The 12,890-nt window shown below is 47.0% G+C and overlaps 1 protein-coding gene across 3 annotated transcripts in view; it reads right to left on the bottom strand.

The window, feature by feature from the left end:
- The window catches only part of STAB2 (stabilin 2), a 157,096-nt gene that overhangs the window by 84,428 nt on the left and 59,778 nt on the right, over window positions 1-12,890 (bottom strand). For all 3 annotated transcript variants that reach the window (XM_082349560.1, XM_082349562.1, XM_082349561.1), the window contains 7 exons: window positions 11,522-11,575; window positions 11,157-11,237; window positions 8,686-8,838; window positions 6,793-6,855; window positions 4,068-4,154; window positions 3,139-3,225; window positions 1,550-1,661 (listed from right to left, as the gene is read on the bottom strand). In XM_082349560.1, coding sequence (XP_082205686.1) covers window positions 1,550-1,661; window positions 3,139-3,225; window positions 4,068-4,154; window positions 6,793-6,855; window positions 8,686-8,838; window positions 11,157-11,237; window positions 11,522-11,575 — 637 coding nt within the window. The remainder of the gene's footprint in view (window positions 1-1,549; window positions 1,662-3,138; window positions 3,226-4,067; window positions 4,155-6,792; window positions 6,856-8,685; window positions 8,839-11,156; window positions 11,238-11,521; window positions 11,576-12,890) is intronic.

Genomic DNA, 12,890 nt, shown 5'->3' with positions numbered 1-12,890 from the left:
GATTTGTGCGGGAGCTTGGAGCCAGCATCCAGGAAAGAGAAACACAGCGAGGGCTGGCAAAGCACAGCTAGATTTAAAACAAAGGAAACTTTTCATAAACTTTTAAGAACGTCAGGGCTTGGTTAGCAAGGAACAAGACCCCAGAATGAAGAGAAAGATCCCCTGCGTGAGGTGGTGGGCAGCAACAGACTTGGACAAGAGTCTTTGGAGCAGGAAGCCACCACTTCTGCCCCAGCCTTGGCGTCGTGACTACTAGCCTCATAAAAATGCCTATGTCAACAGGCTTTGGAATAAACCCCTATTTTTTTCCCCTGAGAAACCTTATTTGGCAAAAAGAGCATTGGACTAGATCAGCAGCCCCAAATCTGCTGGGCTCTGGTGTCCCATCCGTCTTGAGAGGTAGCCTTGAAGATCAGACAAGGTAAGAGAGGAGAGGGGTGGTGTGTTTTGTAACAGATGAGTGGAGTTAGTAGTGATAGTAACAAGAATGGCTGTCATTTATTGATTATTTGCTAGGTGCACGCTCTGGGCTAAAGTCCAAAATTATGATCTAACTTAATCAACAACCTATGAAGTGGGTACCACTATTGTCTTCATTTTATAAATGGGGAAGTGAAGCTTCAATGAGAGATTTTTTTCTAAGGTCATAGAGCCAGTAAGTTGCAGAGTGAAGATTTAACTTCAGGTTGGTTTGACTCCACAGCAAGCTCTGATCTGTTCATTGTTTTTCTGTCAAGTTCTAAGCTTAGCTTAGATAGATGTATATTTCTACCTATGTACTTACATAGTCACATGGTGTTATTTTTAAGAACATAATGCGTTTTCTAAGATTATATGACTGCATTTTTTGTTTTCAATGCCTAGTGTTGTGGAACTTTCTACATGTTCTATGAGCTTCTGGACATTTACATCACTGAACTTAGCATAACAGCAACAGTACCAACAACAATAGATAATAATAACAATAACAGGTAATAATAACAATAATAGGTAATAATATTGGTAGTGCATACTAGGTGCTAGGCATTGTTCTACGGCAAGTGCTTTCCATTTATAACTTGTACTAACCTGACGAGGTAGTTACTATTATTATCCCCATTTTACAGATGAGGAAATTGAGGCCTAGAGAGGTGTAGTAACTAACCCAAGGTCGCACATTTAGCAAAGGGAGGAGCGGATGGAAGAGGACTGCTTGAAAGATGGGGAGTCTGTTTTCTGATATGGAGCCCACGATCACTTCAGGTATGTGAGGAAACCCTAAAAGACTGGTTTTCAGAGTGTGGTCTTGGGCCAGCAGTGTTGACATCTCAAGGAACTTGTCAGAGATGCAAATCCTCAGGTACCACCCAGGCCTCCTATCTCAAAGCTCTGTGAGTGGGGCCCAGCAGTCTGGCATGTGCACTGTTTGGGACCCAAGTGCTTAAGGAATACCCTGTGATAAGGGCATCCACCAAGCCGAGGGGCACCTGATACCAGCACTGCAGTGCTGCAGGGACCCTGCAGGGACCCCGGGTGAGGAGCACACGGCAGCTCAGGAAGCGACACTTACTTTTGTCACACCGAGGTCCGTATTTATTGGGGTCCGAGCAGAACTGACACTGGGAGCCCTGGAAGCCATCCTGGCAAACGCATGTCCCATTGCCGTCGAGGCCGTCGGCGCACTGCAAATAAAGGCAGGGCCCCTGGCCGTCAGGGCAACACGCGCCCCCCCGGCAAGGAGTCCCAGATGCTTTCGTTTCCTGGCCTGCTTCTTTGACTCAGATTCAATTCTGCTTGAAATGACTCTTTGGGACCCCTTGTGGAAAGTGGAGTTGCGGGTATCGGGTAGGAAGCTAAGACAGTAACCTATGGGTGTCCCGAGCCAGGATTCAGAGCTTCACAGGAAGTCATTTGGTGGGGGGTGGGGGGGTGTCACAGTGGTGAAATGGAACCTCTAAACAATGCTTAAGGAGCAGCCCGATAAACCACTGACCTTCAGAATGAAGGCAGGCCTTTCTCTCCAAATGCGCACATGCTCAGCTATGTGACTCCAAACGGCAGTGTTTTTCCCTTCAGTGTGGGCATTTTACCCCTCATCTCCCCAGCTATTTCAAGGTTAGATTTGTACTGACTGACACGTATCAGAATTGGGCTTGGGTCCCGGACCACCCAGGTACAGTAGTTAATTTGTAGCAGCTTCGCCCTATTCCCCTGGCCTGTGTGGTGTCCCCACTTGGTGGTCATGCAGTTTTTCCTTCCCCTTGAAAGAGGCATATTTTTGATGTGGATTTCTTATCTGTGCAGATCCATAATTTGCCCATATGAACCACAGCTACTATTACCTTTGTATGTTTAGCCCTGGCCTCCACGCTAGATGAGTTAAGTTTTGGCTCTTACATTTCATAGGTTTTGCAGATGGGCTAAAAAAAGCATTCAGGACTTCCCTGGGGGTCCAGTGGTAAAGAATCCGCCTTCCAATGCAGGGGACGTGGGTTCGATCCCTGGTCCAGGAACTAAGATCCCACATGCGGTGGGGCAACTAAGCCCGCGCGCCACAACTACTGAGCTCGCGCACCTCAGCTAGAGAGCCTGTGTGCCACAAACTAGAGCCCACGCGCCGGGGAGCCTGAGTGCCACAACTAGAGAGAGAAAACCTGCACGCCACAGCTAGAGTGAAACCCATGCGCTGCAATGAAGATCCCAAGTGCCGCAACTAAGACCCGAGGCAGCCAAAAAAAAAAAAAAATCTTAAAAAAAGCATTCACTGGGCAGCGCTTTTTTTTTTTTCCTTAAGGATAGTAAAATCTTGGCCCTAAAAAAACTTGGAGATCAATGCAGGCCAATCCTGCTATCTCCCACACGAGGAAACTGGGGTCCAGAGAGCCTTGCTGAGTTGCTCAAAGTCATGCCATCAGCAGTAGGAAAGCAGACCAGAAGCGACATCACCGGACACCCTGCCCCCTGCCACTCCCCCGGGCAAAATTCCTTCTCCTGCAGACACCCTCTCTTCTTTTAGCAACTGATCTGTTTCTTTTACTCCCCGGGAACAGTGACTGGCATTGTATCATTTCTTGGTTTAGGGGTTTTAAAAATTATTTTTCGACTTAACACAGGTCAACCTCAGCATTCGTGAAAAAAGTCAGCCTCAGTCTGTATCACCTGCCCATTCCCGGAGCACGGATTCGAGAAGCCTCCTGGACACTGGTTGCAGTCGGGCCCGTAGAAGCCGTTGCAGCACTTTGGTATCTGAGAAACAAAACGTGTGTCGCCTTGTGGCATCCCAGGCAGCGTGCCAGGTCCTCAAAGGAAATATCAACGCATTTTAATCTCCGTTGCGATCACAAACAGCATCAGCCCCCTCCCACCCTCAGGAGCAGGACTTGTTCTCTTGCAGGTGATGGCATGGCTCGTGCTCAGTCACCTGTTCACCACACATCTCCTGAGGGCCGCCCCGGGCTGCTGGCTTGGCCCTGGTCCTGTGACAGCAAGACAGATAAAGGCTTGTGCTCATGGAGCCCGTGTTCTATCTAGTCAGGGAAGAGATGATAAATTAAAGAAGAAAAAACAGGATTTCAGATAGCAGTAAGTGCCGGGAAAACAAAGTGCCGTTATCAAGTGGTGGCAGGTGGGCGCAGAGGTGTGGGGACATGGGCGGGGGGCACTGTGGATTGGGCGGTGACAGAGGACGTGAGGGTTGGATGGAGACTTGAGAGATCAGTCGGCCCCAAGAAAACCTGGAAGAACATTCTTCCAGGAGGGAATGGCAAAGGCACGCACGCTGAGGCGGGAATGAGGGTGAGAGACAGGCCAGGGACACTGCAGAGGGTGGGCCGTGCAGGGCAGTGTCAAGGGTGTGGGCTCCATGTTAAGCATGATGGGGACCATGGGATGAAGGGACGCAGGGAGCGGGTGACCTGGCCGCCATGTGGGGACTCTGCCCTTCCCTTCCTTTGCAAGAAGACATGGTCAAGGCCCCATGGCTAACCTGTGACTCACAGACCCTGGGGCCCAAGAGCTGCCCAGCCCTGCGGGCTTCCGTGCAGGCCTTGGTGGCCTGGATAAGGGCCCCGGCCACACACAAGCCTCACCTTCACGGTGGCATTACAGTATCTGGCACAGCCATTCTTCAGGCTCCTGATTCGGCCAGTGTAGACACATTTGCGTATGAAGAGTGTCTGGAAGAAAGTCAGTGGGGAAGAGCATCGCAGTCTGCATTTTGAGGTCCTCTGGGCATGACTCGGCTTCTACAGACACTAGACAATCTACTTCTGTTTTACTGTCAGCGCCAGGAAAGAGTGCTAGAGCACACAGCACACACAGAGCCCAGGCAGAGCTGTCACCCTGTTAAGCCTCTGTTTCCTTGTTGGAAGAATACAGGCCAGGGTTTGCACGACGCAGGGCATATGTACCTTTCCGTCCCTTCTCGTGCCCTGGAAGACATTGTTAATCAATCAGGGAACACGTTCCTGTGCATTCAGGATGTGGCTTAGCCTCCCCTTCCAATTAATAACCATCCCTAACCACTTCCTATATAGAAATTTTGGAGCAATTAGAGATTTTCCTCCTAATTTGTACAAAGATCCACCAAAAAAATTGTGAGAGTCTGAGTTTTCCTCTTGGGAATTGTGGGGTATAGGGGCAGATTTCCTTCTATTCTCTGACCTCTGATACCCATTCAGAATTACGGAGAACTACCATTTATTGAGAACCTACTAGGGTCAGACACATTGCCTGTATAAGGTCATCAATCTTCAACTCCATGTGGATATTTCTCATCCCTTTTTTATAGATGAGGAAACTGAGGCCCAGACAGGTTAAATCCTTTTTCTTAAGAACACTGATAGTAAGTGGCAGGTCGAGAGAATGGATCTTACCACCTACTAACTTTAGGATCTCAGAGGCAAGTCATGCTGTCTGGTGGGCCTCAGCTGCCTAATCTGTGAAATAGGACAAAAATGCTGATCTCAAGTTTTGCGCTGAGCACTTAGTCCATGGCTCAAATTTTATGTTAGATAAAAATTGATATGGAGGTACTCCTTCATCTTAGGCTTCTACTTAAAAAGAGAGCAGTGAAAATCATGGGCAGTAAAATCCTAGAATCTTAAATGTCTAAAGGAATTCTGAGGTCGATGAGGAAGGACTATTCAACCCCCTTGTCGGCTGTCAGGATAATCAGCCAAGTATAGACCATGGGAGCCTGGGACGGGCAGTTTAGGGGTTCTCTTGGCTCTGACCCATGTGTCTCATTTTTTCCTTTCCTCTCTCCCTCCTCCTTCCTTGGGCTGAGGCAATGTAGGATCATGGTCTGCGTGTACCAGCTGTGTGACCTTGTGGGAGGGCTTTTATGTTTCCTCGCCTTAGTTCCCAGGTTACAGTCTGGTTATAACGTGCCCCCCTCGTAGGTTTGCTGCACGATGCACTTAGAACAATGTCTGGCACACAACACTCACTGGGATGCCAGTCACCATGGTTTCCTCTTCCCTCCTCCCTCTCCATATCCCCTGGTTGACAGCATCCTGCAGGACTCAGGGGTGATGGCTTTACTGAGCAAAATAAATAACTGAACACCTGTGCCTATTTAATGTTAATGTTTTTCTTTATGAAATGCTCCACAATAGGATGGTGTTAAAAAACTCATCACCTTCTTTAACAGCGATCTATTCTAGTGTGGAATGAACTGGCTGGTTGGGAAGTTCTTTCTCAGGATGAACTGAGAGGCAGGAACTTCTATCGTCAATTTTACCTTAGAACACGTTGCTTTTGCTACCAGTAGAGTACTTACTTGCCATGTCAATGATGCCAAGAAAAATGATCTGTTTTCCTTTTTAGATTAGAGCTTCTCAAGACCAAAACAAAACAAAACAATATCTTATTCATCTTCATGCTCCCTGAACCAGATCTATAATCCTCAGTAGATGTGTGCAGAATTCTATCAAGCTTGACAAGGTTCTGATGGTCCTAGTGTCATTTTTCTTGATATTTCTTGTATTTCTCTCCAGAATGATGCTTGGGGAGAGCAGGTACAAATGAAGGGTAGCAGAACATGCCACACCTGGATGTGCCACTTTGGCATATGGATTATTTTGCGCTAAAGGCGCTTGAAAAATAGCAGATGCAAAAACAAAAAACAAAAAAAGTTGTATAAGTTTAAGATGAACCACATGGTAATCATGATTTGATGTAGGTATATATTGTGAAATATATTTCACATTTTAGTTACTTTTCCACAGTTACCTGTCTTTGCTCAACACACTATATAAACACTTGGGTTTTGCTGTTTCTCCAGGTCTTCATTCTCCTGTGGGAAGCTCTTATGTATGTGTAAAAACCTGTGCTTTTCTCCTGTCTTATGTCTTATGTCAACTTAATTCTCAGGCCCAGCCAGAGACTGCAAGAGGGTGAGGGTGAAGCTTTGCCTCTCTTATGCAAACACTGGATTTTATTTCATAGGGCAAGTAGAGAGGGAACATTTACTGAGTGGCTATTTGATTTAGGCATTGCACTTGGAGTTTTATCTGTGCTAATCCTGCGGCTGCTAGTGGTGTTGTTATTATTATTATTCTTACTATTTGCGGATAAGAAAATTAGAGTAAATATGTGAAGCAACTTACCTTGGATAAATGAGCAAGGACTCAAACACAGATCTGTGGGCTATCTTTCTACCATCCCCCCAGATATAGTAGGCTAAGAGCTAACGTTATGCTACCCCAGTTGGAATGAATATCTTTTAAGAGGGGAAGATGGAAAGGATGAGAAACCACACCAGTGGGGTTGCTTGGGTGACGTGTGCTTCCCTGAAGCTGTCACACTCACTGTGGGCTCAGAGTCGGCAGGACATTTGCTCCAATACACCAGGGAACAGCTCACACAAGTGCCCTGGAAGGAAAGACTGCAGGTGAGTACAGGCGTCCCTGTAAGAGGGAGTGGCAGGCCACGTGTCTGGCCTCATGCATCCTCCCGGTGAAGGGGTCCCACTAGTGTACCACTCTTGGCCTCTCTCCCCGCCCCTACTGCCTCCTCACCAGAGAGAAGGAATTCGGGAGAAGGAAGTGGGCCTGCTCAGAGCAGCCCCTTCCTCATCCTCTGCCAGGGTCAGACAGGCCTCAGGCTTCTGGTCGACCCTCGGCCGTGTAGAGAGGCACCTGCCACTGAGGGGGACACTGCAGTTGCCCACCTGTGCCAGGGATGTAGTACTAGCATTGGCCACACACTCAAGTCCCTGTTCTCCAATTAGCTTAGCAGTAACGAGGCTGAACATTGAATCTCTGCCTTTCAGTCTCCTGGGCTTCTTCCTCCATTGGTTCTAAATTCAGGAGGAAGAAAAGGGGTGTGTGCCTCCAAATCTCTCCAGATCCATTCTCTGACCTTCTCTACTGTGTTCTGTGCTCCAGCAGGTGAACCCTGAAGGATGGTCTCTTGGGGCCCCTTGCCAGTTTCCAACTGGTCTTGGTGAGGTGCCAGCAGGATATTGGTGGGTAGGAGGAGAACAAGGTCAAGGTATTTCTTTCCTGCTCCCTCTCTGCTCGAGCACCGTTCCTACAGCTCCTGATGGATACCTCTTCTTCCATTCTCCCCACTCTCACTGGGTTCAGGTAACTCCAGACCCTCCCCACCCTTGACTCTCTGGTGGTAATGGTTTCGTGCCAGTGCTTCTCCTTGGATGCCCCAGCATCATGTGCTTGCTTCCTCAGCCCTGCCCACCCCTCTGTAGCAGCTTCTTCATTAAAGTCTCTTAATTTGAACCCTTGGAATAAATTCTGCTTCCTGCAGGGACCCTATCTAGTACAGAGACTTATTAATTAAGCCTCTAAAATTCAAACATACATGCCCAAAGGCAGCTATGGGTTCAGCCTGCTGAAAACTGAGACTTCTAGAAGAGATCAGCTGCTCCTACTGTTTACTAGTTCTCAATAGTTTCCAGAGAATACATTTGTACTTTTAACAGACTTAATGGAAACCACCCTAAACCACACAGAGCAGACTGATTTGACTTTAAACCCAGAGAAAATAGTAAAAGAAGACCTCAGTCTAAGGCAGCTATTGGGAAGCCCTTCTTATTTAACCAAAATTCTTTTGGTTGTGGCTCAAACCCACATCTTAATTCTTTTCTTTGGGGAGATGGAGAACAAGTTCTTGAACGACCTGCAGAAAAGACTCAATAGGAGTCAATAATTAGACTTGTTCAGAGCTCCCCCCACCAACCCCCAAGCAGCTGCCATTCAAGTTCAGGGAAGGAAGTCTGGAGGACAAGGGCAGCCCTAACTCCCTGCCTTGTTGCAGGGTTGCTCTGTTCCTGGTTGTTCAAAATCTTGTTGAAATTTAGTTGCTCTGGTTAAAACCAGCTGAGCCAAAAAGTTGCAATGGAAACAGGAAACCTTGATTTTGGACTGCTGGCTTCCAGAACTGTGAGAGAACACATTTTTGTTGCTTTAAGCCACTTAGTCTGTGGTAACTTGTTATGGCAGCTCTAGAAAACGAATATACCAGGGTAGCAACTATCAATTTGGAAATTCCCCCAGGAACTTTGGTTCACGTTTGATGAGATACGACCTCAGACCCTCCTGCCCCTTCACAAAGACGGAAAGGGCTTCCCAACGAGGCTCAAGTGTGAAACTATCTTCGTCAGCTCCCTCAAAATTGTGAGGAGAGAAGTGTCTGCTCTGTGGGGCTGTTTAGGGTCCTCACTGAGCTTCCTAGTTTTCTTACCAGTTTCATCTCTCTCTTTGTTTCATCACATCGGTGGGGCAGGATTGGGACGATGGAGGGAGGAATAAGGACTCCAGTCAGCGTGTAAATCCGGCCGTTTTTGGCAACGACCTCCATTTCTTCCATTGCCACGTCATTTGCCAGAATTTGTCCCTGGAAGGAAGCAATGGCATCTTTCATCTTTCTGTACTGAGGAGCACCAGAGGTCCCCAGGCAGAGCTGAATGGTGGCGACCTCTCGAAAGAGCCTTCAACTTCACTTAACTTTCCACTGAGTGGAAGATTGTGATGAGAAGGGCTTGGCTGACAGGGAAAGATGAATCTGTTGAATGAATTCTTGACTGACTCCAAGCAAGGATGTCCTTGCGGAAATGGTCCTTGCCGGTGCCGGACTGGGGAAGAGGCGTAACTATTCCAGCTCTGCAATATGTTTGCTATTGACCTTGGGCAAACTGTTTTACCCCTGTGGTGAAATGGGGACCCGTTCTTTCAGATACATTTAGTGGCCTTGTACCAGACTCTGCTTTAGGGTCTGGGGAGATATCAGGGAACAAACCCAGACAAGTTCCTGCTTATGTTGTAGGCGAGGGAGCAGAAAACGAACAAATCAGCAAAGAATTCTGATCTCTACTTTCCTCCCAAATCTGCTCCCCCGGCAATATTAATGGCAGCACCATCCTTCTGGGGGCTCCAATCAGAAGCTCAGGAGTCATCTTTGGCTTCCTCCTTCCTCATCCCCCATCCAGTCTATCAGCACCTTCTGTTGGTCTGCCTTTCAAAATACCTTCAGAATTCAACCACTTCTTACCATGTCTCTGCTACCACCCTGCTCTGAGTCACCATCATTCTTTTTTTTTACGTTAAAAAAATTTTTTTATACCATTTCTAAAGGTTACTTTCCATTTACAGTTATTAGAAAATATTGGCTCTATGCCCCGTGTTGTACAATACTTCCTTGAGCCTACCTTATACCTCAGCCTGTCTCCCCACTAGTCGCCATCATTCTTCTCTGAGTTATTACATTCACCTCCCAACCAGTCTCCCAAAACGTATGTCTGATCATGTCATTCCACTGCCCAAAATCCTCTAAGGGCTTTTTATCTCATTCAAAGTAAGAACCTACATCCTGGCCCCAAGTTCTTAGGCCATGTGTGACCTGACCCCACCTCTCCTTCTCCCTCCTACCGCCTTGCCCTCCTCCTACCTCTCTCCTTTCCTCCCTCTGCTCTGGCCCCGAGGACCTTGCTGTTCCTCAACCCGATCACCATGCGCCTTGCTTCGCACCTTTGCACTTTCTGTTTCCTGTCTCTGGAATGCTCTTTCCCCAGCTATTCACATTGCCTGTTCCTTCATTTCCATCAGGTCTTTGCTCACCTATTTTCTTCTCCATGAGGATTTCTTAGACACTTTATCTAAAACATCAGCCCCACTCCCACTTTCTAGTTCCCATCCTTGCTTTGCTGTTTTTTGCCTCAGCGCATACTACTCTCTGATATATGATATATTTAACTCACTTATTATCTATTGTCCTATGTACTAGAACGAAAGTTCCACGCAACCAGGGACTTTTATCTGTTTGCTTACTGGTCCAACCTTGAGGGCCTAGAATGGTGTCTGACACATCTGAGGCACTCAACAGAAACTTGCTGAGAGAATTCCCTGGTAGTCCAGTGGTTAGGACTCAGTGCTTTCATGGCCGTGGGCCTGGGTTCAATCCCTGGTTGGGGAACTAAGATCCCACAAGCTGTGCAGCTTGGCCAAAAACACAAAACAAAACAAACAAATAAAACCAAAACAAACAGGAACTTGCTGAAAGGATGACAGGGCACATCATTACCATCCACAGTGAATCAACAGGAGACATAATCTCTATGCTGCCATATTTCTGCTGATATTACAACCCTGAGGAGTTAGCAGAATAATACTTTGAGTTTACTACATAAACTCAAAGTTTGAGTTTCTTATATAAATCATGTTCCCTCCCACCTCAGGGCCTTTGCACCTGCTCTCCCTTCTGCCTGGAACTCTCTTCTACTCATCTCTGCCCAAGTTCACATTACTCATCCTTTCAAGCTTGTCCAAAGCATCATCTCCTGACTGAGGACTTCTAGATTCCCAGATCTGCTTGGCCTCCTTCTGCTGTGAGCCCCCACAGCCCTCTTAACTTCCTCTTGGGGCCCCTGTTTATAACTGTAATTAAATAATTAACTGGTCACTAATTAGTTGCTTAAAGTTGTTTTCCTTGCTGGGATGTAAGCCTGTTTTTTTCACTGCTTTATTCTTGGCTTCTAGTTCAGACTCACACATGGAATTGCTCAGCAGGTATTTGCTGAAAGACATAACAAATGAATGAAATAATCATAAAGAGTTGAAGCCCGTGAATTAGCATCGAGGTAGGATAACCCGATGAACAATCATAAGCAGAGAAAAATGCATTTGAGCAATGACGTCAGCAGTAGAGTTTTCACCTACGTTGTCGGTCGTGTTAAACCGTATGATCTGGTTGGCCATGCTCCTAATGTGAGGGGTCGAAATGAGGGCAGCCACTTCTAGCTGCAAGAACAAGAGAACAATAGAGACACTGAGAGCGGCACCCAAATCCTCACTGGAAAAAATAGCTTGAAAGCTTCTGAAATAAGTGACAGGAGCTTTGAGGTCACGAGTTTTTGTGGCTTGGAAGATTTCTTTGATGACAGGCTCATTATTCACTGCTCAGCGTGTGCTCAGAGCACCAGATAAAGAACAACTGTCACACGTTCTCTAGCACTAAAATATTGGAATTTAAGGTCAGGTATCTTGAAAACAAGGAAAAAATACCACAGAAAAGTGGGGCTGACCTGGGTGAACGGGACAATATGGTATCTGACGAGTTCCAGAAGCTTCCGAGATCCCTGCAATGGAATCAAAATACTTCTTTAGTCACTGAGGAAAACACAGATTTCCCTCTCTTGTTCAGACTTCCTCAAATGACTTTCGACACTTGGTCAAGAAAAACAAATGGCCCATAATCTCTTTACTGGGAAGTCCAGGGTGAGAAAAGCCCCCTCCCCCAAATAGCTAACATTCACCAAATTTTTACTTTATGGCAGGGGCTATACTGAAAACATTATATGCACATCTCATTTAAGCCTCCCAACAGCCCTGTGAGGTGGGGATACTATTGACTCATTACATGTGTGCTAACACTGAGTTTTAAAGCCATGTCCAAGGTCACAAAGCTAACTTAGGATACAAGCCGAAGAAGTAACTCAAGCTCTCAGTCACCTTGCTCCATCACCTCTCTCCATGTCTAAGGCTACATTCCAGGTCTTCTAAGACAGCCTCAGTTTATGATTCTGTTTCACTCTCTCTAAATAACCATGTGCTTGTTAGACCATGTACTGGTTATTTAGGAACATACAGTCCTTGTTAGGAATATCTGGCCAGGACTCTTTCTCCTTCTGTGTTCTCGTGGTACATGTTCATCTCGCCATCAAGGTCCTTTCCAGGGTTTCTCCTGCTTCAGGAAACAGAAGCAGCAGTGGAGAAAAAAGAGAGTCTTGGGACCCTAAGCAGGATGAGCAGTCCCCATATGGGTGCCCTGGAGACAGTGTACGGAATTGAGGAGCACAGGACCGCTCTTCCTGGTGGAAGAAGGCAGCAGCAGTGGCGGGCGGCTGTGGTATGTCTGTAATCTCCCAGCTGAATCAGAGCTGGGGTTACAAGCTTTGAAGCGCTGAATTCTGCTGCTTCAGTGGCACTGCCACGGTTACTCTATCTTGGAAAGGTGAAGGATGACAAATCAAGATCATAATAACCTCCAAGAGGCTGACCATGTTAGGGACATGTTCCAACAGCATGAGGTCCCAGGTGGAGAGAAAGCCCTGCCGAACCTGAGTTCCATTCACTCAGACCCCTCTCTGCATTCCCCCTTGGCCCCTATGCCAGGGGGAATTACCTGTAAGTAGAGTGACCACACATCCTGGTTTGTCTAGTACAACCCTGGCTTTTATACCTATCATCCTGGCAGCACCATTCACTCTCAGAAGTGTCCTGGTGTGGACACTCATCAGGCCACCATATCTATACATCAATAGCATTATGTGCAGGGCAAGGTTACCAATAAGAATGTTGAAGTTGACCACCAGTTGGCCAGCCCTGGAAGTGACAGTTTCTGTAGCTCTGGTTCTGTTACCATGAGACTCTGAGCAAATCACTTAGCCTCTG

Source organism: Balaenoptera borealis (assembly GCF_965194805.1).
Source record: "Balaenoptera borealis genome assembly, chromosome: 13".
Lineage (NCBI taxonomy): Eukaryota > Metazoa > Chordata > Mammalia > Artiodactyla > Balaenopteridae > Balaenoptera > Balaenoptera borealis.
This window is presented reverse-complemented; position numbering and strand designations above follow the sequence as displayed.